The sequence below is a fragment of the Microtus pennsylvanicus genome, chromosome 3 (assembly GCF_037038515.1).
Source record: "Microtus pennsylvanicus isolate mMicPen1 chromosome 3, mMicPen1.hap1, whole genome shotgun sequence".
Taxonomy (NCBI): domain Eukaryota; kingdom Metazoa; phylum Chordata; class Mammalia; order Rodentia; family Cricetidae; genus Microtus; species Microtus pennsylvanicus.
The window spans coordinates 66,788,143-66,814,469 of NC_134581.1; the positions used below are offsets into that span (position 1 = coordinate 66,788,143).

A 26,327-nucleotide genomic window follows, 5' to 3' on the forward strand; every position below is an offset into this window, starting at 1 on the left:
GTAATGATTAAGTGACTCAACACTTGCCAAGCGTTTTTCAGTGTCCTGCTCATTATTATTTAAATGGTAGAGTAATAGAATGAGTTAACAGAATGATAACGAACTGAAGGAGTTCAATTCTGAAACTTCTATAGTTGCTAGAAATCAAAGGTTGTGTATAAATCAAGGGGAAAATATGATCACATCTGAAGAAAGCTATGGCCTTTCTCCTCTTGAGGGTGCATGTGAGAGCTTCCGAGGCCCCTCAGGGGCTGAGAGTGTTGGCTGCTTGCAGAATGCCTATGTTCAGTTCCTAGCGCCTGGATCAGGCAACGCACAAATGCTTGTACCTCTAGCTCCACAGCTCCCGATGACCTCTTCTGGCCTCCTCAAGCACCTGCACACTCATGTGTGTACACACATGCAAACACACACACATAGAAGTAAAATCTTATTTTTAAAAAGTATATGTGAAGTCAGCTGGTAGTGTAGCACACCTTTAATCCCAGCACTTGGGAAGCAGAGGCAGGGGGATCTCTGTGAGTTTAAGGTCAGCCTGGCCTACAGAATGAGTTCCAGGACAGTCAGGGCTATTGCACGGAGGAAACCCTGACATCCAATACACTTTTGTGAATATAGAGTTCCAGTGTGAGGTAAAACCCACCCAGTCTTAGCAAGTCCCTTAAACTTCTGCCACTTTCTACATAAGGGCAAAGCTTGGAGTGTGTCTTCTGCTACTGGAAAATAGATTTGATGATAATGATACAAGCTTCTTCAACTTGACTTCTGGAACTACCGCCATTCCTCAACTCCTCCCCATGAGTCAAGCTGATGAAACATGGCCGAAAGACCCAGTGCACTGTTGTTGAAAACCAGTTAGGCCGGGAAAAGGCATTGCGTTATCCTGCACAGAACACAGCCCATCGTTGGGCCTGGATGACTGAGTGGCACCCGAGCCTGCTGCTCTGGCTATTGTCTTTCTCCATCCCATTCTTTTTGTTTCTCCTCTCTTTATTCTCCCTCTCCTATCCCCCACCCCACCCCATCTCTCGTGATGACCCCAGGAACATTGTTTAACCAATATGGGGTTCTAGTTCCAGATCCCCATTAAAGCCACCAATAAGAGACTGTCAAGTGTAACACATCTTGAATCTCACAGACACCCCAGGGAAGACTCCTGGAACACTTTGATGCTGTCCAAGAAATGCATTCTTTCTGTAGAAATGTACGATCTGGGGAAGTGATTTTGATCAAGGGAAGGAATTGGGACGTTGCTTGTGTTGCTTTAATTTTAACTCTTTATTTTTATATTTATATATTTACATTTTGTGAGTGTGTATGTGTGTGTGTAAACATGTATATACGCATGCATGTGAGTCCTGGAGGCTGAACTCAGGTTGTTAGACTCAGTGGTTGGAGCCTTTATCTGCGCTTGATTTGTTTTATTAATTGTATTTGCTGTAAAGCAAGAGAATTGCCTAAGGAGAAGCTACTGTTGAAGTAACAGTGTTTGTTCCTCTGGAGTCGACTCTCAAGTGAGCTTGCACGTCACTCTACCCACTCAAGGGCAGGATGATAAGGTTCTGTCAGACCAACTGTTGAACAGAACCTGCGTCTACCAAGGTCATCCTTGTTTTGACTTGTAACCACAAATTTGTCTTGTCTAAGTGTCCAATCGCTATAAAACAAAGGGCCCAGCCCTCCATCCCGACACCCTTCGAAGAGGCAGGAGCCAGAGCCAAGCCGGTTGATTTGTTTTCTAACCTCACTCCTGCTTTGTTCCTATAGAGCTTTGAATTTTGTTCTTCTGAGGCCAGTTATCACAAGATGTTCCTGGAAATGCTGAACCCCATGCACTATAATGTCACCAACATGGTCCCGGAAGCTATGCCGGTCAGCGCCATGCCCCTGCTGCTGATCATGGGCCTCCTCTTCTTGATATGGAACTGTGAGAGCACATCTTCCATACCAGGTGAGCCTCTGCTTTAGTTCTATACATAAGGAGAATGTTCCAGTGGGTTTTTTGGTCCACGGCAGCAAAAATATTTTTGTAACAAGACAAAGAGCAAACGTTGGAAGGTTTCTGGAGACACAGCTGCGCCAGCAAGGGAGCACTAAATGGATACTCGGCACGCAGCAGGCGAGCGCATCACAAGCTGTGTGGATGCTCCCAGGCTGCTTTGGCACAGACAGTACCTAAGAGGCAAGCTTGAGATGAAGCGGAGCAAGGTAAAATGCTCGAGATTTTTATTAACAAAAGAAAGAAGAAATAAAAAAAAAAAAGAGAGACAGATTCAAATTCATTCCAGTCTGCTCTGTGGGTGGAAGTGTCTCTGGGCTGCCCTCCCTTCTGTCTTCTCCCTTCTACTTTGCCTCAACCATACCTTCTCCCTTCCTTGCATTTCTTCTTTCTCTTAATCTTATTCTTCACGTTCTCTTATTGGCAGCATGGTGACAGGGACAGTGGTGTCACCATTAGGGTTGAATGGGAGCTGTGTAGTGGGAGAAGAGTAGGGGCTGCCACCATTCTCTGGGAGCATCACATCCTGATGGAGTTGCCAAGATGGTCTGTGTGTCAATCAAAAGTAGAGACTGACGTAATTGTTCTGATCATCCCAGTGAAGCATTTGGCCACTGCTGATGAAATGATCAATTATCAGATTAATTCAGAATAAACAGAAATTCCAGATAATGTCTCTAAATTCAGGTGTGAATGCCTCATGGTTATTGCTAGTTTCCAACCCCATAAGATATCCAACAAGGCTTGTTTCAATGCCATAGTAACCGCCCATTCACAAACACGCCAGAGCTCCGCGCAGGGCAATTGAAAGTGGGAGCTGGGCGGGGGAGAGCAGGCGCACGATGCTGTGTCTGGATTCTTTTTGAAGCTTTCCAGATACTTGCCAGCCTCTCTGATCCAGCCTTGCACTTTAGGTTCCTTTAGTTTCTAATTTAACTGAGCACTGAGTTGAGTTTGTTCTCTTCTCCCTGGTGGGGTCACCTTTGGGGGAGGAGGTCTAGGAGCTGAAGGCAACTCCTCCATGGGTTTGGCTTGGATACCCCTGCCACGGATTTCCTTTCCTTTGGTCAGCTCCTTGATCAGGGTAAATGAGTAGTTGAAGTTGAGATTGAGGGTGGGGTGCAATAGAATACATTTTTCCTTTTCTTCCTTGTCGTAGGCTCAGGTGCTAAAGTCCAAGCCACCTGCCTTATAAGAGCATCTTGCAAACAGAAGAGAGGGCGACACTCCGTCTGTCAAGGAAGCCGCCCCACACTCTCTAATTTTAGTATAAGAACAACCTGGAAGGTGGGAGTTTGCTAGCCGATCATCAAGCCCATTCCCAGAGTGTTTAAATTGCAATGACCTTAAACGTATTCTCACTATGTAGTTCTGGCTATCTCTCTGGCCTGGAGCTGGTTATGTAATGTAGACCACGTCCGTGTTGAATTCAAAGAGATCCGCCAGCCTCTGCTTCCTGGGTGATGGGATTAAAGTCATGCACCACCACAAGCAGCTAAAATATGCACTTTGAGAAGAAGTAGAGTGAGAACTGACAGCCCCCAGGCCTAAGTTAGGAAGCTATGTGGCACTTATTTGTGCCTACCGCTTCTGGGCCAGGGATATGGTACTGTCTGTCACCAGCGGCAACCACCTGGACAGTACAGTGATCCTCAGCTCTGTCTGAGGTAGAGCCTCTGGGTTGATACTCTAAAACCTTACTTGGCGGTGTCTCTTGAACAGCGGAGGTTGAGAGCTGCAGAGATAAGTCCAACTCCTCCATGTGACAAAAGGGGAAAGCCCCCTGAGAGATGCTGTGTTGCCAGGCAACATGTTATGACAGTAAGAGAAGCCAGAAAGCCCAAACAAAATAAAGGGTTAATTAAATTCCGGAGGAGGGAAATGACTTGCTGATGCCCACGTAGAAGGAAAATAGAAGCCTCTGCAGAGGACCAGGAGTCCCTAGTCTTGGCTGTGTGTTCCCACCTACGTTCATGCTTTGTTTTGGAAATAAGAGGTCTGGTCAGTTCTCCTTCAGGGGCATAGCCCAGGATTCGCTGGCTCCTGTCAGGCATAGGAAAGTGGCCGTTCCCCCAGCGCTTTCTGTCATTGCTCTTGAATCATGGCTCTCTGTGCTCTTGGAGTCACAAGTTTTAGGGTACCTCTGGGTCCTCAAAAGCCTAAGGGAATTCAAAAGGTGTCGTGGTTAAAAGCCCCCATTAATAAGTTTCAGTTAAGGCAGCTTCCTGCTCTGTCAGGTGATGTTGGTGACAGTGGACTTGAGGAGGGGTGATTTGATCCAGTGTGTGATGGCTCGGGGACTCAGGTGTAAGCTGCTCCCTTTACACCTGCTGAGAAGTCTTTCTAGACCTGGCGCTTGGAGGCAAGGGATGTGCAAAGAGCATAGCTGTGGGTTCTGACCTGGAAAGTGGCCAAGATGAGCTGATATGGAGGGAGAGGAGACTGCAAGAGTTGGGGAGTAAAGATTCCTACAGGAAGTGGTGTCCCTTCAATTCTGATAAATATGTGTGTGTCAAGAACAACGTTCTGAAGTTCATGCTTTATATTATATGCATGTACCTTGTTTATTTGAAGACATTTACTGAGCATCTGTATTGTATTAAATTACTAAATGGTATTTTGTTTACAACACATATTTAATAGATTAAAAGTTGATGTATCTGATATTTCGAAGAAATATATATTCAATCAAATCTCCTTGTTTACATATTTGAAAAAAACATAAGGTAGTTATTTTAATAGAATGTCAGTCATGATATAATGTAGTGCTAGTAGAGTCAGAAGACTGAAAACCTTTGGTTCACAATTATCACATGTACTCACTCAGAAGTGGTTTTTAAACATAAGGTAAAGAAAACCAATCCACAAACCACAATCCCAGAGAACCTAGACAACAATGAAGGACCCTAAAAGAGACATACATGGATCTAATCTACATAAGAAGTAGAAAAAGACAAGATCTCCTGAGTAAATTGGGAGCCCATGGGAAAAGGTTGAAAAGGAGGGGTGAAGAAGGGAGGGGAGCAGAGAAAAATGTCGCGCTCAATAAAATCAAAAAAAAAAAAAAGGAAAGAAAACTTTTGGTTCTGTTGATCTTTTGTTTGAAAGATCTTATCTTCCAAAAAGGGAGAAGAGGGCTGATAATTCTGTTAATAGGAACTCAAACACTGTTTGCCTAATTTGAGAGTAAACTTCCAGCTGAGATAATTCAGCTGAAAGTTTGTACACCTAGATTATTACATAACTCTTGTTGGCTCATGCAACTAGACATGTTAGGCTTTATAACAATTTCACTGACAACATGGAATTTAAAAAAAAATTTAGGAAAATTACTTTACATAACAGTTTTTAAGTACTGAATTATTTTTATCTAACTTTTTACTAACCACTAGTAAAATAAACTCTACCAGGTTTGATTGGAATCTCGACAGTTGGGAAACTGAGGCAGGAGAATCTTGATGTTCAAGGACACCTCGAGCTAAATCATTTAATCTTGTCTCAAAAAAGTCAACAAAGTATAATGGCACATGTCTGTAAAAATGTTGGGAATACAATGAAACCTATTACTTTGCATGCTCACCTAAAAATCTAGCAGAATGAATTCAAGCTACAAGTTCATTTTGTGACATGAACCACAGAGTTCCCACCTCCCCCCTCCGTACCCCCCCCCCAGATCACGCTATGAATAATGCTGTCTCCTACCGTTGTCCATGTGAGCAAGGCTGAAACCAGACCCTGCTCCACGAGCTGTAGCGTAGATAATGAGTCCTTCATTGTAAAAATGAGTTCTCAGGTTTGCATTACCTCATGAGATTTTTTTTCTTAAGACTCCTTTTTATAAGCTGAGCCTTAAAGGCAGCAGATGTTCTGGGATTGGATATCATCCTTGCAGACCTTCACATGAAGGGAAGCCAGGCTCAGCTCTGATGGAGGCATTCTGTCAACTGAGAGCTTTCAGACGAGAGCGGCAGGATGCCATTGAGTCCATCAGCTTGGTCCCTCTCGCAGTTCCTATGTTTATTGCCATGCAGATGAACCGATTTTCATTTGTGACTCTCAGAAATCAGCATGGAGCCGAAGTGACAGGTCAAGAGAAGCAAGTGTGAAGCCATGGGCTTTTCACGCGTGAAGAGGTAGAGAGCCTTGTGGTATACTTGGTTTTGTTTTAAACCACATTGAGTGACTCACATATAGACCAGAAGATGTAAAAATTAAAAAAAAAGTTGTTTGATACGAAAGAACAACAATTTTGGAGATTATTCAGAAGTTCACTATCGTCTCACGACTTGTTGTAGGTCCTGGCTACTGTCTGGGAATTGGTCCCCTCATTTCCCACGGCAGGTTCCTGTGGATGGGGATTGGAAGTGCCTGCAACTACTACAATAAGACCTACGGAGAGTTCGTGAGGGTCTGGATCAACGGGGAGGAAACGCTCATCATCAGCAAGTGAGTCTGTGAACTCGTATCAGCTGGAATGGCTGAGGGAGGTGTAGCCCAGCAAGAACGTGTGCTCAGTGCATGCGAGTCTCAGGTTCAATTCTCAGTATCCAAATGCGGCCACTGCTTCTACTGCTTCCATTGCTCCTTTAAAAGAATGGCTGAAGCTTTTCCTATTTTTTTTTTTTTGAAGAACAGTATTGAGTTTTTCCCTACTAAAAAGAAATCCGTATTTTGGTACAGCTACATTTTTCCCCCTGTGGAAATGAAGATGAGAAAATGTCCATGTAGCAGTCTATTACTGTGGATGAGCAAAATAATTGAAAGTTTCTTGAGTTAAAGTCAGAGACACGTAGATAAAGAACCCCAGAAAGCTGGGAAGTCATTTAAAATTTCTCTGAGTAGTGAGTATGAAAATCCAGGGTCCAGAAGGTTTTGACTAAGCGTGCTTTAGGGAAAACATACCATTTTTTTCTGCTTTCCTGTGATTTTGGTCTTATTTCTATAAGTTACTGTACAAAAAAATAAAAACCAAACCCAAACAAAACAAACCAAAACCAATTCCCCAAATCTCTAAACAGCAACAAAGGAGAGGCTGATCTCTGCCTGGCAGCTTTTAGCATGGTCGCCCTGCAGGCTTCTGAATATCTACAAGGCAGCAACCAGTACAGAGAGAAACCACCAGCTGCTGTCCTCTGGCTGCGTGCTAGCGTCTTGCCTGAGCCACCTGAGCCACCGATCAGGCTCGGCAGCGCCCATTAAAACCAAAGTCCTCTTTCCCACACCCTTACGCTTTGCTGGATTGCGTCCATCCTAGGATTAACCAAATACTCATCAACTCTTATTGAACTGTGTTTTTATTCACTAGTTTTCTAGTCTATTGATCTGAGAAGATGAAGGAATTAGAAGAAGGCCTATATTCTACTCGACTTCCCGCTATCTCAGCAAAGTTATCTACAACCACCATACCACAAATATTTTAATATTTATAACCCCTGGTAGAGCTTTTCCCACAAGCTAAAACCTACCAAGGTGTTTTACTGATTCGTTTGAGTCTTTGTATCATTTTACCAAATATAATAGTATCCTCGAAGCCCAGTTCTTTAAAGTAAATACTAAAAGGGTCACAGGAGATAAAAACAGTTCATAATTCCAAATATTTCAATAATGTTCTGGTTCTAGCCAATCCCTTAGTTTTGGCCTGAGGTTTCCTTGTTTCATTCAGTCTGATCTGACAGCACTTTGAAGAAGGCTAAGGCAGACCACATCCACACAGCCTTGAGCAGCTGTGGGCGGAAGTGTCAGGCTCCTCGTGGACTGAGGTTTCCTGGCCGGATTCCTTCAGCAACAGCAGCAGCAGCCACGGAACTCAGAACTTGCTAGAAATATTCATGCTTTTACTCTACCAGCACCCACTAAATAAAGACCTGGACTAGGACCCCATGGTCTGCTGTGACTCAGATGCATTGCTCCAGCGATGCCCTCACAGTTTGGCTTTGATTTGCTATGTTGTGGTCTGTGGAGCTCTGGCCAGCCTAATTCGAGCCAATTTGACACATTTCCGCTATGTCTTCAGTGTTCTATTCACTTTTTTCAATTGGTTATTGCCTTAAAAGTGTCTCGGAAATGTTGCCATTTAGGTTTGGGGACTGGGGCAGTCTCTTCCGCTTTTTCACCCTTAGCCCAACGACCAACCTTCTAGCTCCACTCTACTTAGCTTGTCTTCCTTTCCCATTTCCCTTGGCAAACTGGTGAAATAAAGCCTCAGGAAATTTATTTAGAAGCATATCAGCTTGAGCAGCGGTTCTCTCATGGGCGAACCAGCCAGGGAGAGCGTAGGAATCCTAGCACGTGGGCTCTGAGATCAAGCGTGGATGTGGACAGACAACAGTGCTGTTTAAGATCCTTGGGTGATTCCAGACAGCTGTGGAGCTTGGGAAAATCCTACCGGAAAAGGAGGTAAAGGTTGTTCCTGGAGCCAGAGTGCCTTTCTCTGGGACTAGGGCAAACAGCTAAGCAGCCCTGGAATGCTTCTTCTCATATTGCGTTACCCTTGAGGCTAGCCAAGGTGACGGGGTGTAAAACTAGATTTGAAACGAGGAATGATGGATTTGGGAACAGAAGACTAGGTGAAGTCGTTCCCAGGGAGTGGACATTTAGAAATATAGGTCACCAGACAAACCCACTGGAGGTCCACATATAATTCCTAAAGCGGGGTCTTCCTCACAGCCAGAATCACCCTACTCTTCTTCCTCAGGAAAGCAACTTCAGTGACTCTGGCCAGCACAGACACAGAGGTACAGACATAACCGACCTACCCTCCCCGCAGCTCCTCCAGTTCATTTCTTGTTATGCTCCCTCAGGCTTTTCACTTGCTGGAGTCTTTGTGTTCTCCTTAATTGCCTCCAAGCCTTCCATTTCGTTGTTAAAGGCTGAGCTCCTCTCTGGAATAGGACGACTTTGTCCCCGTCTCCCTCCCTTGCTCGCTCTTCAAGTCTTTTCCAGAACTACCTGTACCTCTTGAAGCGACCCCGCTGGGCCTCGAACAGATTGTTGTTTTGATTTGAACAGTTTGCTGGATTTCTTTTCCTTTTGAAAAGTTGGAGGTGTAGAGCCGTTACTGCTGTGTGGTGACTGCGGTCCAACTTTTCCAATCAGCCCTGCCACAGGGGTCCAAGGCTACAAGATTTCGGGGGAAGGCAAATAGGAGGGGTGCTGCGTGCGCATGCGCGCTGCTGGCGCATCTCATAGACAGAGGCAAGGCTCTGAGACGTGCATGAGGATTATGGAGCCTGCAGCAAAGCGAGCGCAGGGCCCTAGGTCAGTTCCGCTCCACACCCTACAGATGGTAGACTGTCTGTTCAGTGTGTGTGTGTGCACACGGGTGTGTAACTGTCACAAATACAAAAATAAAACATTTATAAAGCATAATCGACAATATGCCAATGAAAGTTTCATTTGCACATCTGTCTTAATTATGTGTAAATTTACAGGGAATTCAGTCAGTTTACATTAAGAGCTATGTACTAGCTGTTAAGACTCACATACTCTATACTCAGCCTTCTTTCCTGTTGCCATGGTTGAAATCTGATGTCCTTGTTCAAGGTTGTCCCTCCACATGAAAGAACACCTTCTCATTTCACACAGCATCCCCTTTTCTCCTCACGAGCCATTTCCTCTGCAGCTCACCCTTCCCACCACAACCCCAGGAGCTGCACGACCCTATGTCTTGGTGTCTCTCGTCTTGTCTCTCTCATGCTTCCTTCCAGCCCCTCTGCCATCTTTGATGTTCCTTGAACAACTCAGACCTGCTCCTGGATCATGGCCCCTGCTTCTGCTGTTCTTTCTGTATGATGCACTGAGTATAGAGTATGGGTCCCAGGGAGAGAGAGAGAGAGAGAGAGAGAGAGAGAGAGAGAGAGAGAGAGAGAGAGAGAGAACAAGGGAAATTGAATAGAAATACCACACTGGAGGCAGAAGGGGTTGCCCGCTGTGGTGATTGATGCCTTAACTTCAATCATGGTTAAAAGTATGACCTCTGACCTCAGTGGTATTACCTTGTCCACTGTCTCTTCTGAACTCGGCAAATCCTCACTCTCCCCAACAGAACATTTCCCTCAGCCTGGATTGCTGGTTAGGGTCACTTCAGGGTCAGGTCTCTGTGATGGCCAGGAGGAGTGTGGCCTGGGGCCTCTTGTCCCTCAACGGTCCTCTCCTTCACAGTCAAGTTTACTCTGTTTTATAAACTCTGCCTCACTTTGATAAATGTCCTTGCTTTATACTTCCTTGATGGTTTCTCTTGGCAGAACTTCAGACTGAAAATAGTTGGGACGATAGCACCCTCTAGGGGACACATGGGGTCTAAACATCTGCTAATGGTCAGTCGGATCCACGAGACAAATGTAATGTATGAATGCCTGGGAACCAGGGCAGAAAGGACAGTGCTTTGTCCATCCCTCGAGTAAAGTCTTTAGATACAAGGATATGAACAAAGAATGTAAAAAAGTATTCTCTACTTTACTTGTGGAGTAAGTTAGGAAACGGTAAGAAAAGCTAGAGGTCTTACATCAATTATCAGTAATTTCAGTCCATTTTATAGAGTGATAATTCTTACTAAGTAAAATTTGAAATGCCAGATTAATTTGTTGGCACTCAATTTGAAATATCTGGATTTTTGTTTTGGATTTTTAGAAAGAAAAGCTTGTCAGAAACTTGAGCCATTTTGTGGTTTATTATTGGGAACTAAATTGAGAGACTTTGATTTGATAGTTTTATTTTAAGGTTTTTTTTTCTGAAATAAATGTCAACTAAATAAGTTATTTCTTAGCATTATTGTTATTTTAGAGTCTTTCCCCTCATTTCCACAGGCATCCCCCTCATCTGCAAACTCAGCCTGTTTATGACAGAGCCGAGCAGGAGAGCAGGGTCACGGCGCACAGCTGAGCAAGGCCTGGGGTGAGGTGGGGCTTATGGTGCACAGCTGAGCAAGGAGGCAGGTTTAGCTGCCCTCAGTAGGATCAGCTCCCATAGGGAAGCAGGCTTCAGGCTGAGAACGTGATGGCAGAGGGTTTCTGCACGCACTGACTGTCAATATCCGCACTTGGACCAGAAAGGAAGGCTGTGCCATTATCTTCTGACCATGGCCACGGCCGTGCCCTGGTCAACAGCACACACTCACTCACTCAGGGCTTCCCCGTCTCCCCACAGTGATCCTTCGGGGATCAGAAAGTAGAAGTGATTCAGTTGACCAAGGATGCTCTCATGCTGCCCGGCACACTTTTTCAACCTGAGTACTAGAAATCAAACTTTGCACTTGGACCAACGTGCTTCTGTTGAGAAAGCCCCCCCCCCCCCCAGTCAGAGTGAACCTCCAGAAATGCCCTTCCCGTGTCGGATTAACACCAAGGCTCCCTTCCTTTTCAGGTCCTCAGTCATGTTCCACGTTATGAAGCACAGTAACTACATCTCCAGGTTTGGCAGCAAGCGTGGGCTGCAGTGCATTGGAATGCATGAGAACGGCATCATCTTCAACAACAACCCAGACCTGTGGAAAACAGTTCGCCCTTTCTTTATGAAAGGTAAACGGCAATACGCTGCCTTCTTTTCTGAGGTCTATGAATGGACTACTTTTTTTAAAAAAAATTATCATTTTAACTTTGCTGCCACATAATTTTGAAATAATACTTATGCATCAAACACCGTCCTAGACACTTGACATTGTAATTCTACAGCAACGTTATATGGTGAAATGTCATAGTTACCTGCATTTTATAGGCGAGAAAACTTTTAAGTTTCAAACAGGTTAAGTTACTTGCCCAAGATTCCAACATTAGTAAATGCTAGCCCCAAGAATACAACCCCAGAGTCTATGATTGTGGCCACAACAAACTGAAGGGTCATTTCAATTAAGAATTTAGTGTTTTAGCTCAACGTTTCATCTAAACATGACTAAATAATGCATTGGCAGACCCGCTGTCTGTCAGGCCAGAGGCTTTAAGAGAGAACAATAAATGAGAATCTTAACTCAGGGAAAGACTCTGTGTGTTGACTCATGCAGTCTCTAAGTCTTACGGTTGAAGAAACGAAGTTTGAGATTCACACCAGCAGAGCAAGGCAGAGGTGAACAGAGACTCAATCCCAAGCCTGGCCCTTACCCCTTACTATATCCTTCTGAAAACAAAGTGGTTGAGGACCACACAAGGCCAGTTTTTAACACTAAGTCAAGCATCGGGAAGAGTGGTCTTGCCTCGGCAAGCTTGTCAGAGATGGCACCCGGAGCTACGTGAATTTTCGGTATGACCATGTACCCTCAAAATTCTTCTTCCCATGAAGGTTCTAGGTCTCTAAGACCCAACCACACTGCTATAGACACAACATGCTCACTTCCTCTGGCTACTGTAACATACTAGACAGCTTGGGGTGAACGGCATGCTTGTGGTAAAATTCTGCAGGTCAGAAGTCTGTCGTGGGTCTCAGCAGGGATGGCAAGCCCGTGGATGGGAGGCAGCCTTGATCTTACTTCTTCCAGCTTCTGGAGCCGCACCTTCATTCCTTGTCTGGTGGGACAGGTCCAGTCCTCCTTGTGCTGCTCTTCTCTGTCCCGCCTTCTCTTATGACCTCAGATGGGAAAGTTTCGTCACTAATGAATCTTGGGATTCATTTGGGTTTATCACAGTGACACCACAATCTCCTCTTCTTGAGGACACACACAAATCTTTTTTGGGATGAGAACCGTAGACAACTTTGGAGAGGTTTTGAGTGTGTGTAATCATGTTGGAACAGATCACTCTCCCTGTGCCTTACAAGAGTGACTCTGGATTACTGGAAAAGTGCACGTCTCAGGGTTATAATGGGCTCATGTCCCAAAACGGCCACCTGCTATTCATACGAGAACTTCCACCAAATCGTCTACTGTCTGTGTGCTTTATTTCTTTATCCGCGGAAGTTAATGAGTGCTAGAGCTGGGCCTTGAGCTGTTGTAAAGAACAAACAAAACATGTCTGACTCTGTAGCAACATACATTGTATCTTACTTTGTTGTTTGACTCAGATCTTAGATACCAATAAAACAATGATAAGCAAGACTTGATTCTGCCCTTGAGGGCCACGGAAGGCTGGATAAGGTGGGCCTGTATATCACCAAGTATTTTCTAGGAGAGGTTGCACCAGACTGCAGAGACTAGACACAGAGGTCACCCAAAGCCACAAAGGGGCCAGGAAAGACAGTCCAGGGCAGTGGGTGTTTATTATGAACTTTGAATGAATGAAGTGAACTCTAACTAACAAAGTGTACCAAAGGAAGACACCGTAGGAACAAAGAATGGTATATCTGACAGCAGAGAAAGATAGATCATCATGTCATGTCCAGGAACCCTCCGTGGATGAACAGAAGGCCCAGGAAAAGCAGGTCTAAATCATTTAAGACCCTTCTTATGAAGTCGAGGACTTGAGCAAATCTCAAGAGTTACAGTGATTCACTAAATATTTTGGGAAAATGATGTGAACAGCTGAGTGTGTTTTAGAAAAATTCCTTCAGTAGCGTACGAAAGTTTAACGAGAACAAAGCACAGCTCAGAACAATGAAATGGGGGGGGGGCTATTGCAGTGGCCAGGGGCAGATGGAGGAGAGGTCATGGGACAAGGACTGTTAAGAGAGGAACATTCTAACAGGACTTGGGGATTTGTCCGCACGTCTTTGTAAATATTTTAGATTGCCCTGTATATGTAAGATCAGACTTTCTAATAAAATGTTATAAAATTAGACCCCAATTAAATTCCAAAAATAGGAAGCTAATTGCTTACTGAAAAGCACACTGAAGTGCCTGACATTTTTATAATTAATGAGAGTCCTAAGTGTCTCGATGACTCTCCTTTGGGAGTTGGAGTCCTTTGGTTTTCCTGAGAAAGAATAAAAATCGGGACACATTTTGCAGTAACGTTATGAAGCATTAAGCTATGGGGGGGGGGGGGGAAGAGAAGCAGGTGAGCACAGCTGTGGAAAAGTTTGTCCTGGGAGAAGGGAGAGAGGTCAGTAGGTGTGTGGGGAAGTTGTGTGCTGGAACTGCCAGAAGGAGCTATTTGTTGTGAATTTGGTTACTTGTTGGATCCTTTTTTGGACCAAGGTAAGGGTACCTTTTCTTTTAAAAGATAAGAGTACTTTTTAAGTACATTTAAACATTAAATCATATCTACATACACCAATGGCCATAACCAATCATATTTCATTCTGCTGGTCTGTGAAACATGGCTTCAAGTTCTTGGTCATAGAGGCAAATCCTGCATGCACATGGAAGGAAGCCATGAGTGACATGTGGATCCGCCCCTTCCATACAAACGGCTGAGTCGTTAAGGGATGATTTGCCCTGTCTTGAATGTGCGCATTACCCAGGGAACAGAGAACACACAGGGAGGGCTTTCCTACCACTCGGAGGGAGGCTCCTTCTTCTGTCTTCTTGCCTTAGTGTCCTTAGGCTGGTCTCAGTTCTCCATTGCTCCCTTTTCCCTACCTTCCTTTTCTTCTCCCCATCCCTCACTCCCAACACACACTGTCTCCCACATTCTTTCTTGACAAGATTTACTCTGTAGCCTCTTCTGGCCTGAAACTCACTATGGGGCCTAAGCAGGTCTTGAACTTCTAAGAATCCTTCTACCACAGGCCCCGGAGAGCTGGGATTATTGGTGTGAGCCACCATGCTGGCAGCTTCCTTCCTTCTGATATATTTTTCTCCTTTATGACAGAATGTTCTTATCTGAGAGAATGATTGCCTTTAAGGTCCACCCAAAATTTCCATGCCATTTGAAAACCTTTTTCAGCAAGTCTGAATAACAAAAAGACATAAAAAATAGAGAATATTCCTGAAGGAACCTTAAAGAAACTCTATCATGATGGGCTCTACTGGAGTCAGTGTGGTAGGGTGGTCAGCAGCAGAGCAAGGGGAGGGTAGAGCCAAGTCACTCTATCTGTTTTCATTCATTCATTCATTCATTCATTCATTCATCCACCCATTTGTCCATCCATACACTCATTCATTTACTTGGCAAATCTGTGTTGAGAGCCCTCACACAGGACTGACTGAAGCACAATGCTTGTAAATAGTTGTCACCCTATTTTAGGAGTTGCCCAGTCACTGAAGCCTGCAAAGCAAATGAGGAATTGCTCTGCCTGCCATTGCTGTGTAAAATGAACCTGGAAGCAAACCGAAGAGAGGCTAGGAGTTAGAGAAGGGCATGGGTTCATTGTTTCTGTGACGGGCATTGCACAGTTGCGTTCACTAGGAGGCGCCTTAGGTGAACCAGTTAAGGACCAGGTTCCCTAGTTCTGCACTGTTATCCTTCCACAAGCTAAATGTAAGAGAAATGCGACCCTGACCTAATCCAAACCATGATCTAGAGGGAGATGTGTACAGTAAGTGTAAAAAGCACTGTTGGCTATTGTACCCAGAAAAATGGCTATTTCGTCCGTATCACACAAGCGATTAACTATTTGAATCATTATTTAAAAGTAATATTAGCTCATTTTTTAGTCAAAAAGGTAGGCGCTTCTTACAGAAAACCAGGGTAACACAAGAAGGTATGGAGAAGATTACAGAAATCCCCACCCTATCATTGAGTGTAAAGTTGCAGACAATTGCTCCTGACATAAAAAGGCAAGAACAGCCTGCTGATGTGTGTGTCCCTGTGATAATGACGGCCAAACCTCTGTGCTTCAGCTCTGACAGGCCCCGGCCTCATTCGGATGGTGGAAGTGTGTGCAGAGTCCGTCAAACAGCATTTGGACAGGCTGGACGACGTCACCGACCACTCCGGCCACGTGGATGTGCTGACCCTCATGCGACACATCATGCTCGACACCTCGAACATGCTCTTCCTGGGGATTCCCCTGGATGGTACTGGAGTTTGAGTTGTCGTGCATTCTGCCCGCTTTTAAACAGGGCATGTGGGGACAGCGCATTGCAGCAAAGTGCAGCCTTGCACACTGCTCTTGGTTGAGAAGGCATTTCTGAGTATTCCTTACTTGTCCAGACAACACCCTTTCAGGTGCCAGGAGCAGGGATGCAGTGATTGTAATTGCCCCTCGGTCCAGGAAAGTCCGAGTAAGTGGGAAAGCCCAACCATAAGCGGATATGAGAGTCGAGGCTGTGATCTCAAATGCAAACTTGAAAACTGGCAACTCTATGGTTAACCCAGGCAATTCAGATGGCAAGTAGATAGATTAGTAATAAATTTACCTCATAGATTATCCACTGGAGATAAAAGACTGGTCAATGAATCAGTCCGAAGTACTGCTCATCAGCTTTTATTTTCCTTGGTGAATTTGTTCTTGTTTTTGTTTCACAGAAAGTGCCATTGTGAAAAAAATCCAAGGTTATTTTAATGCATGGCAGGCTCTCCTCATCAAACCCAACATCTTCTTTAAGTTTTCTTGGCTCTACAGAAAGTATGAAAGATCCATGTAAGTAGCGCAAGCTGGGAGTGCTTACAAGCGCAGTCGCACTGCGTGCTTGATTGCGTCTTTGCTGCCGTTGGCCACTCTGGTACGCTCGATGCTCCACAGAGTGCAGAGGGATGTATTGGTGAAGTTCCTTGTGAGGCATTCAAAACACGCTAGCTGCACTGGGACAGACCAAAGGCTAGAGAAAGCCAAGGAGCTGCTCAGCAAGGGGCCCAATGTGTGGCCTGAGGGCTCTCTGGAATTTTGAGTTGACAGAAAAGCCGGGGTCACTGTAATATTGATATTTGTCAGGACTTTCTGCATATCTAAGAAAATGGAAACCTAGAGTTAGAGTCACAGCTTGCTATCAATGTTTAGAAATGTCAGTTAACCCTGGTACCGTAAGATGAATGTTTCCTGTAATTCACATATATTTGTTAAAAAATAAGATGTAAACTCATTTGCTCACAAGTGCTAGTGACTTTAAACGAATCAGAATCTGTTTTGTGGGATGTCTAAACTGAGAACATTTTGACATTTTTCCCCCCAGCAAGGACTTGAAAGACGAGATAGATGTTTTGGTGGAAGAGAAAAGACAGAAGGTTTCCACAGCACAGAAGCTGGAAGACTGCATAGATTTTGCAACTGACTTGATTTTTGCTGAGGTATTGACCTGAATGAATCACAATTCCCCACCCGATATATATTATGATGGTATACCATTATTTAAAGAATCCTCCTTAGAACTGTGGCATTTTTTTTTGTAAATTTCTCTAGCAGGCAGTCTTAATGGTAGTTCACCAAAATAGCCTAAACACTAGCCATTTCATGACATTTATCATTCAAACTCTTCTATATTGTAATATAATATATGAAACCCCCAGGAAGCGAGGAGACCTAAGACACTAAATAAAGGCATCCCTCAATATCTGGAATTTCTATTCCAGAACCCTTCCCAGATACCAAAATAGAGGGCTGTTCAAATCTTACCCCCACAATGCCACAGTACTTGCATACACTTAATGTCCTCCCACAGGGGTTTGTTTATAATACCTAATGCATTGTAACATTGAGCTAAAAGTTATGACATTGTATTATTTAACTAGAGTATATGGAGGGGTACATGGGTAATTAGCTATTTGTTTGTCCTTAAGGAGAATGTTTATGTAAAATGTTGGTACAGAGATCTTTAATTTCATTTTATTGAGATTGCTGAAGCTTGAGTGTCACCTCCCTCGTTTTTTTGGAACTTCGACTCCGTCTTCAGCATTGTCTCCTCTTTTCAACTCCCCAGAGGCGTGGAGACCTGATGAAGGAGAATGTGAACCAGTGCATACTGGAGATGCTGATCGCGGCACCTGACACCATGTCCGTCACTCTGTACTTCATGCTACTTCTCATTGCAGAGTACCCCGATGTTGAAATTGCAATACTAAAGGAAATCCACACTGTTATTGGTAAGCAGTGATCAAATAAATGACAGCGCTTTCTGAGTGTGGGCAGCTTCTCATGGCATAAGAATCCGAGAGCATATGTCCTTGGGTATGATGGAGCATCCTTTGGGTATATGCCCCAAAGTGGTATTGCTGGGTCTTGAGGTAGGTTGTTTCCTAATTTTCTGAGAAACCGCCATACTGACATCCAAAGGGGCTGTACCAGTTTTCACTCCCACCAGCAATGCAGAAGTGTTCCCTTTACCCCAATCCTCCCCAGCATAAGTTGTCATCAGTGTTTTTGAGCTTGGCCATTCTTACAGGTGTAAGGTGGAATTTCAGAATTGTTTGGATTTGCATTTCTCTGATGACTAAGGATGTTGAGCATTTCCATAAGTGTCTTTCAGCAGTTTTAGATTCCTCTGTTGAGAGTTCTCTCTTTAGGTCTGTACTCCATTTTTTAATGGGTTATTTGTTCTTTTGATGACCAATTTCTTGAGTTCTTTGAATATTTTGGAGATCAGACCTCTGTCTGATGTGGGGTTGGTGAAGATCTTCTCCCATTCTATAGGCTGCTGTTTTGTCTTGTTGACTGTGTCCCTTACTTTACAGAAGCTTCTCAGCTTCAGGAGGTCCCATTTATTAGTTGTTTCTCTCAGTGTCTCTGCTACTGGGGTTATATTTAGGAAGTGGTCTTCAGTGCCAATGCATTCAACTATGTTCGTAGAAGCATTGTTTGTCATAGCCAGAACCTGAAAACAACTTAAATGCCCCCTAACCAAAGAATAGATAAGAAAAATGTGGTACATTTTCACAATGGAGTACTACACAGCAGAGAAAAATAATGACATCTTGAAATTTGTGGGCAAAGGGATGGATCTAGAAAACATGATATTGGGTGAGGTAACCCAGACACAGAAAGACAATTATCATATGTACTCACTCATTAGTGGCTTTTAGACATAAAACAAAGAAAAACCAGCCTACAATTCACAATCCCAGAGAACTTAGACAACAATGAGGACCCTAAGAGAGACATACATGGATCTAATCTACATGGGAAGTAGAAAAAGACAAGATCTCCTGAGTAAATTAGGAGCATGGGGATCATGGGAGAGGGTTGAAGGGGAGGGGAGAGACAGGGAGGGGAGCAGAGAAAAATATATAACTCAATAAAAATAATAATAAAAAAGATTCTGATAGCAAACGTAAAACCTTAAGGAAAAATAAAGTAAGTAATCCTTCCTCATCTTGGTTATGTTGAGTAGGTTAAAATGATAGTCCCTCTTATTTATATGCTGTATAAAACATAAAAATAATATGTGCTTATTGAAAAATTCAAACACCAGAGCAATGTGTAAAGCAGAAAGTAAATATCCTAATTCATTTCACTGTCTTAGGGCCTCACTCTCATCCCCACCACTACATGTTTTCTGTATGTTCTTTAATGGGATTTTTATTGTGTGTGTGTGGGGGGGTCGTGTGTGTGCACATATCACACTATGAATGTGAAAGTCAAAGGGTAGTTTGTGGGGAGTCCGTTCTCCCCTCCCAAATGAGTTCTGGTGCCCGAGTTCATGTTTTCGGTCTTGGTGACATACATTTACCTGTTGAGTCATCTCCCCAGCTTACTCCATGTGTGCACAGACACATATATGGTCAAGTTTGCCCATCTTAGAAAGTCATACTATAGTATAGTACTTGCAGGTAACCTAATTACAACCGTCCACAGACTAAGTCCCTTCTCCACTGTTTGTAATGCCTACTGCAATGCAATGCTTTATAAATAGTTACTATATTGCATTATCTGGAGAGTTAACTGCAAAATAAAGGCTGTGGATGTCCAGTACAAATACAATAAAATCTATTTGATGCTGTTAGTTAAATCCGTAGATGGAGAACTTGAGTATATGCTCTGCCTGCCTCCTGGGTTGCATAAGTCTTTTTTAGTGAGCTCACCTAGGAAAATGGCTATCGGTTGTTTACAGAAGTGTTTGTGGGTTTTACTTGGCCACAGGAGGAAGAGGGGAGGGTAGCAGAGTCGAAGTGATGGGCTTCCTTCTCCTCTGCAACCCAGTGATGTTGGCCCCTTTCTCCCATTCTTTCTGCCTCCGCTGCAGGAGTCCCCAGGGCCGCATTGGGTTCTTCCATGCCTATTTTCATGACTCTAGGTCAGCATCATCCTGTCCCCACTCGGCTTTAGAAGCACAAAACCAGAACTCTTTCCCGGGAGAAAACAAATAGCTTATTAGGGGCTGCCCCCACCTGGGGGATCTGTTTAGGGACACATTACTAAGCAATGGGAGAAGACATAGCACCAGATGGACTTTCTGGGCCTTGCACACACACAGTGCTGGTGACAGACGTCATTGGTTGTGGAAAGACACCTCCTCTAACAAGTGTTTTTACGGCTGCTTGAAGCAGTTGCCACTAAGGAAAAGCTGCATTTGTTTCACTGTAAGAAAAGATTCTGTGGGTGCTCGGTGAGGGGGAGGAGAACAAGGAGACAGGGTAACACTGCCCCAAATTCCAGAATGTTTTCTCAGTGTTTCCCGCCAGGCTTTTGGGGTCTGCGCAGAGGGCAAGGGCACTCCATTCTCTGGGTTGGCTGGTAGAGTGATGGGAGAAAGAGAACTCAGTTGTACTGGAATGAAGAGAGAGGGCACTGTGGGAGGGTGTAGCAGGGGAAACTGTTTTGAGTGTGTGCTTTGGTCAGACCTCTAACACAAGTTCCTTGAGCGTGAGACCTGTTTGTGCCTCGTAGTGTCTCCCTGACTCTTGGTCAGATTCTCAAAGATGGGAAAGCAGCTGAGCACGTTACAGCGTTGATGCTCCCTCTTGTGGTCCACACACTTGTTACTTCCAAGGAAAAAATCCTAGCAGATACGAAAACCTCTGTCTTCTTCTCTCTGCCTCTCCACCCCAGTAGGGTCCTTAGTTACAGAGCACAGTACTTAAGATGCAGGCTCTCTTCCTAGACTTTCCTCACTGAACTAGATCTTCCCACATGCCTTGGATTTATAGAAGACCGGGACACCTTAGTACACAGGAAACTCCGGGATGCTTTGATTCTGTAAAAGTGGTGGCTCATTTGAGGGTGCTTCTAGATCCTGCCATATCAGGGACGAATCTAAGCCTCTTTGATCAATGCCAGGCCAGGCTGAGACAATGGGAACATCTGTTACCCCTCGATCACACCCAGAGTTAGGTGGGGCACTGATGATGGAGAGTAGTAGCCATTTTCCAGGACCAATTTGTTTGTGGTCGGATGTGGTGGGCCTGTCAGGGACGTGTGTGGGAAGGTAGCTGCCCAAATGACTAAGGCGTGAACGTTGTAAAATGAACTCGGTCCACGAGCTCCCCGACCCTGCAAGACCCTATAGCCCCTTGTTTGGGATGGTTATTATACTAGTCGGCTCACACATTAAGGGACAACGTAAATGTTCCGTAGAATGTGGAGCAGATAGAAAACCCAAAGACTTGAGACCCACAGATAAGAGGACTGTGAAATGTAGAGTAGGTGTGGCCACCGTGGAACTGCAGAGTGCATGTCCCCTCTGAAGGGGTGGCTGCCTCTGCCCCATCTTTAGGTGGGAATGTGGGTCCAGCATGAGCAAATTTTCAGGAAATCTTTTTTGTTGTTGTTATGAAACATCTGAACTTTTATAAAGCCCTGTGCAGACCAAATAGAGCACATTTGTTTCCAGTGGGTGGTATGCATTAGAATTACAAGCATTTTTTTCTAACCGAGAACAAATTGCGCTATGGGGGAAAAAAAGGAGCTTTAGTGCTAATCATGGTAAAGCTAACGTCGCTTTTTATCTATTCCGCAGGGGACAGAGACGTAAGGATCGATGATATTCAAAATTTAAAAGTGGTGGAAAACTTCATTAATGAAAGCCTGAGGTACCAGCCCGTTGTGGACTTGGTGATGCGTAGAGCCCTGGCTGATGATGTGATTGATGGCTACCCAGTCAAGAAGGGAACGAACATCATTCTGAATATCGGAAGGATGCACAGACTCGAGTATTTCCCCAAGCCCAATGAATTTACCCTTGAAAACTTTGAGAAGAACGTAAGAGCTCCTCCTTACACCCGAGCATGTTGTTTCTGGTGGTGCAGTCAGATCTGCTCCAGGCAGACTTAGCTCTCTTCACCGCCCTTCTACTATTTCATGGGAGTACCTGTGTCCCGTAACTTAGAACATGGCTAACACATTCATCCCAAACCAAAGCTATCGGCTCTCTCTGTGTATAAAACGTCCGCAAAGTTGCCACTTAGGAAAGCAAACCAAGAAAAATCCTTAATTTGGCAAAGATTTATTTAAGGCAACTGATCTCTTCCATTCAAAGTTTACCATTTAATTTTTAAAAGCTGTCTTTTGTGCATGAGTGTTTTGCCTGCATGTATGTAAGTACACCATGCACGTGCCTGGTACACAGTTCAGAAGACAGCATTGGAATTGGAGTTATGGATGGTTGTAAACCACCATGTGGATACTGGGTACAGAACCTGGGTCCTCTGGAAAAGCAGCCGGTACTCTTAAATCACTGAGTCATCTCTCCAGCTCCAAATTTATCACTTCTTCTATAATACAGTAAAAAGGAAAAAAAAAACAATAAATGCATCACTTTCTCATCATCTAGATTCAACTTACTACCAGCCACGCAAAGGAAATACATTTCTGCTTTACACAGAAATCAAATAAGATTTAGTTTTATCACTGCCTTTATCCTATCAAATGGCCTGAAACAGTGGATCTCACTACAAATAAAACTCAATGGTTAAAAAAAAATCAGTTACCTTTTTAATATGGCTGGTATAAATAAGAGAGATTTTTGCTTCCATTACATGAAAACAATATTTTTAAGGCAGAATTTTCCAAATAGCTCTCTGTGTCTCCTTTTTTTCCTGCTTGCATGTAGCACAGGGACTCAGTGTTGATCCAGCACTCTAGTTAATGTTTCTGGACAGGCAACCCAGATAATGCCTTGTCAACTGGCCAACAAATTTTATTTATTTTTTTAATTCTAGTAAGTTGAAGCCATGTAAATCCAGACTGGACAAGACAGACAGACATGATTCACATTAATTTTCACGGTAACGAAAAGTCGTTAGGAGACCCGGTGGAGTGGCAAACTCCTGTAATCGTAGCGCTCTGAGGTAGAGGCGAGAACACCAGAAGTCTGGAGTCATCCCAGGCCACAGAGATGCCTCCTCTCTCTCTCACAAGAAGCTTGACACAAAGGCAATCCATGTCTTTTATAATCATTTATCCATTAGATGATGTCACACAAAAATAAACTTTGTCTTAGTAACTTGCAAAGTGGGAATTGTCCGGCAGAGCTTCTGAATAGCTAATGTCGCCCATATGGTGATTTGCCCCGCCTTCCCCCAGCTTATTGACATGTAAAGCAAAACCAGGGACCATCTGAGGCCAGGACGAGCCGATCTGGGTCGCAAGAGGGGCACAGTGGATGAGAAGGGTTGCTTCTTTAGCCCCAGCTGTGTGTCTCAGGGAGGAAGCAGTAGGGCTGAGAGGCCAGCCAGGCCTTCTGACTGACAAGTGTTTTCAGAGCAAATCAAAGAAAGACGGTTGCGTTGACCCTGCCTAACCATCTGCTCATTTTCATAGGTTCCCTTCAGGTATTTTCAGCCGTTTGGCTTCGGGCCCCGCAGCTGTGCTGGGAAGTACATCGCCATGGTGATGATGAAAGTCACCCTGGTTACACTTTTGAAGAGATTCCGTGTGAAGACATTGCAAACACGATGCATTGAAAACATGCCCAAAAAGAATGACTTGTCCTTGCACCCCAATGAGGACAGACACCTTGTGGAAATAATTTTCACTCCAAGGAATTCAGACAAGAACATCAAGCAGTAAAGCAGTGTGGGCTGTGTCTCCTCTGGAGCATACTGTGTCAACCTCGTGATGAACTTGTGATGGCCTGAAGAGTTTGTGGTTTGTCAGCAAGATGGCCACCATCCAGAAAGCCAGGATGCAAAGAAAAGGAGAGAGACTGAAGCCTTAAAGGACAGCGCCTACAAAATAGACGTTGGGAAAGACAGGCCATCAGTTAACCCTGTTAGTTAACCCTGTCTGGTCTCGCTGCTGTCGCCAGCACATTTAAAGCCTCTGCCAGAAGTCGCTAGAAGGACCAGGCAGACCCACTACTGTGAATAAGGAATAAAGGCGTTTGTGTGCACGTCGTAAGAGTGGGTAGGGAACGGCACCCCAGACTCTTCCCACAAGCTAAGCCCAGTTGCTTCTGATGAGCCCACATGTAAGCTGCTTGGGGCAGAAGTTAAACCTGAGGGCACCTTTTCCTACTCCCCATTCATGTCCCCAGATATGTAGTTTTGCTGTAGTAGGTATATACTCGGGTAAACAGACCTAAGTAGTACTAGCCTGATTAAAACAGAAGTGGTGTAGGGAGAAAATCACACGGTGCGCTTCAAATAAATAAGTTTTCTTTTCTTTCTTTCTTTCTTTTTTATGCTTGCACTATCGCTTAGTTCCTTTTCTTACTTTAGTTTGGGGAAAGGAAGCCCTCTGTGTCTACATCTAATGCAGCATCCCAGGGGACCTCGACTTTTGAAGAATCATCTCCCTATTTGACGTTCCTTCTTACCTCCCCACCCTGTGACCCCATTTTTTCACAGAGCAAAGGTCAAGCCCTTGCAAATCATTTTTTCATCCTACCTCAGATTTAATAGCTCTCTTAGAGATCTAACCAACAACCGGCTCACCGAATCACTGTAGCCATGGATCAAGTGGACACCGTGGAATTAGCTCGCTGGGCGCCACATAAGTGATTCATTTTCCATCCATCACTCTGGCTTCCAAAGTCACTCCAAATATATGTAATAGAATTCAGTAACTTAAAAAACTGAACGTTAAAGCTCACTTACAAACATGGCATGTCCATCGAGTTGACAGCATCATGCCCTGCATGAAGATTCTGTCTGTCTTACTGTTTAGCAACAAGGCCGCAGACGAGTGTAAAATATGTATAGGTGCCTTGAAAGCATGAACTCTCTCTGCACCTCTATCCTTTCTTCATTCCTAACCTGGCTTTCCTTATTCACTGTCAAGATGAGCTCGACATAAACACATAGACATAGAGACAGTCTAAAAAAATTCAAGGATGAATCTTGTCAGGAAGGACATATTTGAGCTTGATGTTATATGGTTTAAAGAGAGATAGTGTGTAACTGTCTACCCAAATCTGTCTGTTTGCAGGTCTAGATAATCATCCAAGTAATTTTGACTCTTATGAGCAAGGTGAGGGTCAGCATATCAAGCTAATTATGTCAGAATATTCTAGTTATAATAGAATGATCTATTGTCCTAATTATAATAATTATGTTAGTCTATTGGTAATTCCTGCTGTCTCCGGAGCTGTGTAACTGAAGAGACTTCAAACCGGTAGTGTTCACTCACCTAATTCTCCTGGAATATCTGCTTTTACTTCACATGTAAGCGTGCATCTGAGCCTATATTTTTATAGTGAAGCGGGAAGCTGAGAGAGTTATATCTAGATAATGTGGACATAAGAATATGTTTGGAAAGAAAAACAGGAGTCGGGGGCAGGAACATGGAGAGAACAGAAGAAGGAGAAGCTCTTGGTCGATGGAAGAAACTTCTCAGAATCAGATATCTGGTTAACTCTTGAACTTACCCTCTTTGAACAAACACCATATGTTTCCACGGGTTGGACTAAGGAGTCTGTGCATTGGTTTCCCAGTAGGCTGATGAACACATATTTGAAAATCCTATTATCTCTTCAAAATACTGTATATCGTTAAGTGCTTGCTACCCTTGCATGTACCACAGATTCTACTGCTGTCCGTTTGCAAAGAACTAGAATGTGTGTTACCAATAAAATCCGTGTATGCATGTGTTATCAGTGTCGACTGGTGGAAATTATGCCTTCTCTCAAGCGTGTTGGTCACCTCCCTCACACGAGGCTTTCTTTGAGATTATTTTCCAAGTGGAAGATGATCAGGTTCAGAACGTCTTCTCATATCGGGAAATGGCGGTTGGAGTGGCCATTCTGTATGTGGCACTGACGTCCTGAAATGATGCTAACTGCACTCTCTTTTGTCTCTCGAATCAGCTCTGGAGCTGACTTCTTGCTAAACCGAACTCGGTAATGAACTGGAATACGTACACTTTCAGGTAGATGCTCAGTTTAATTTAGGAAGTTATTACCTGCATTTCATGAAGCACCCCCCTTTACCCCTATGGTCATTGTTTGTTACTGACCAGAGCACCCCTCTTCTACCCACACATAACTCCTCACACACGGACCATCTCCAGATTCTGCTAGTCAACACTCTTGCGTTTTAAAACTGGATTTCTCATTTGAAGACGTGACCCTGTTGGGTCTGGAACCCATGTCTCCCGAACCTTATTCCAATTCCTTTAAAATAACCCTTAGTTCCCCTATTTTCTGCCTTGATCCCGCACTGAGTGTGAAATGGCCAGGACAGCAGCGAACCTCACAGAGTCTATGCTAAGACTT

At 44.1% G+C, this 26,327-nt stretch overlaps 1 protein-coding gene across 1 annotated transcript; it reads left to right on the forward strand.

Annotated features, from left to right (window-relative positions):
* The first annotated feature begins 1,773 nt into the window (after positions 1-1,773).
* On the forward strand, positions 1,774-25,704 carry Cyp19a1 (cytochrome P450 family 19 subfamily A member 1). Its single transcript, XM_075967789.1, has 9 exons — positions 1,774-1,951; positions 6,295-6,445; positions 11,360-11,514; positions 15,645-15,821; positions 16,273-16,387; positions 16,917-17,031; positions 17,661-17,823; positions 21,633-21,874; positions 23,435-25,704. Exons 1-9 carry the CDS (start codon positions 1,807-1,809, stop codon positions 23,681-23,683), a joined length of 1,512 nt encoding a protein of 503 aa, XP_075823904.1. The 5' UTR covers positions 1,774-1,806; the 3' UTR covers positions 23,684-25,704.
* The last annotated feature ends 623 nt before the right edge of the window (positions 25,705-26,327 follow it).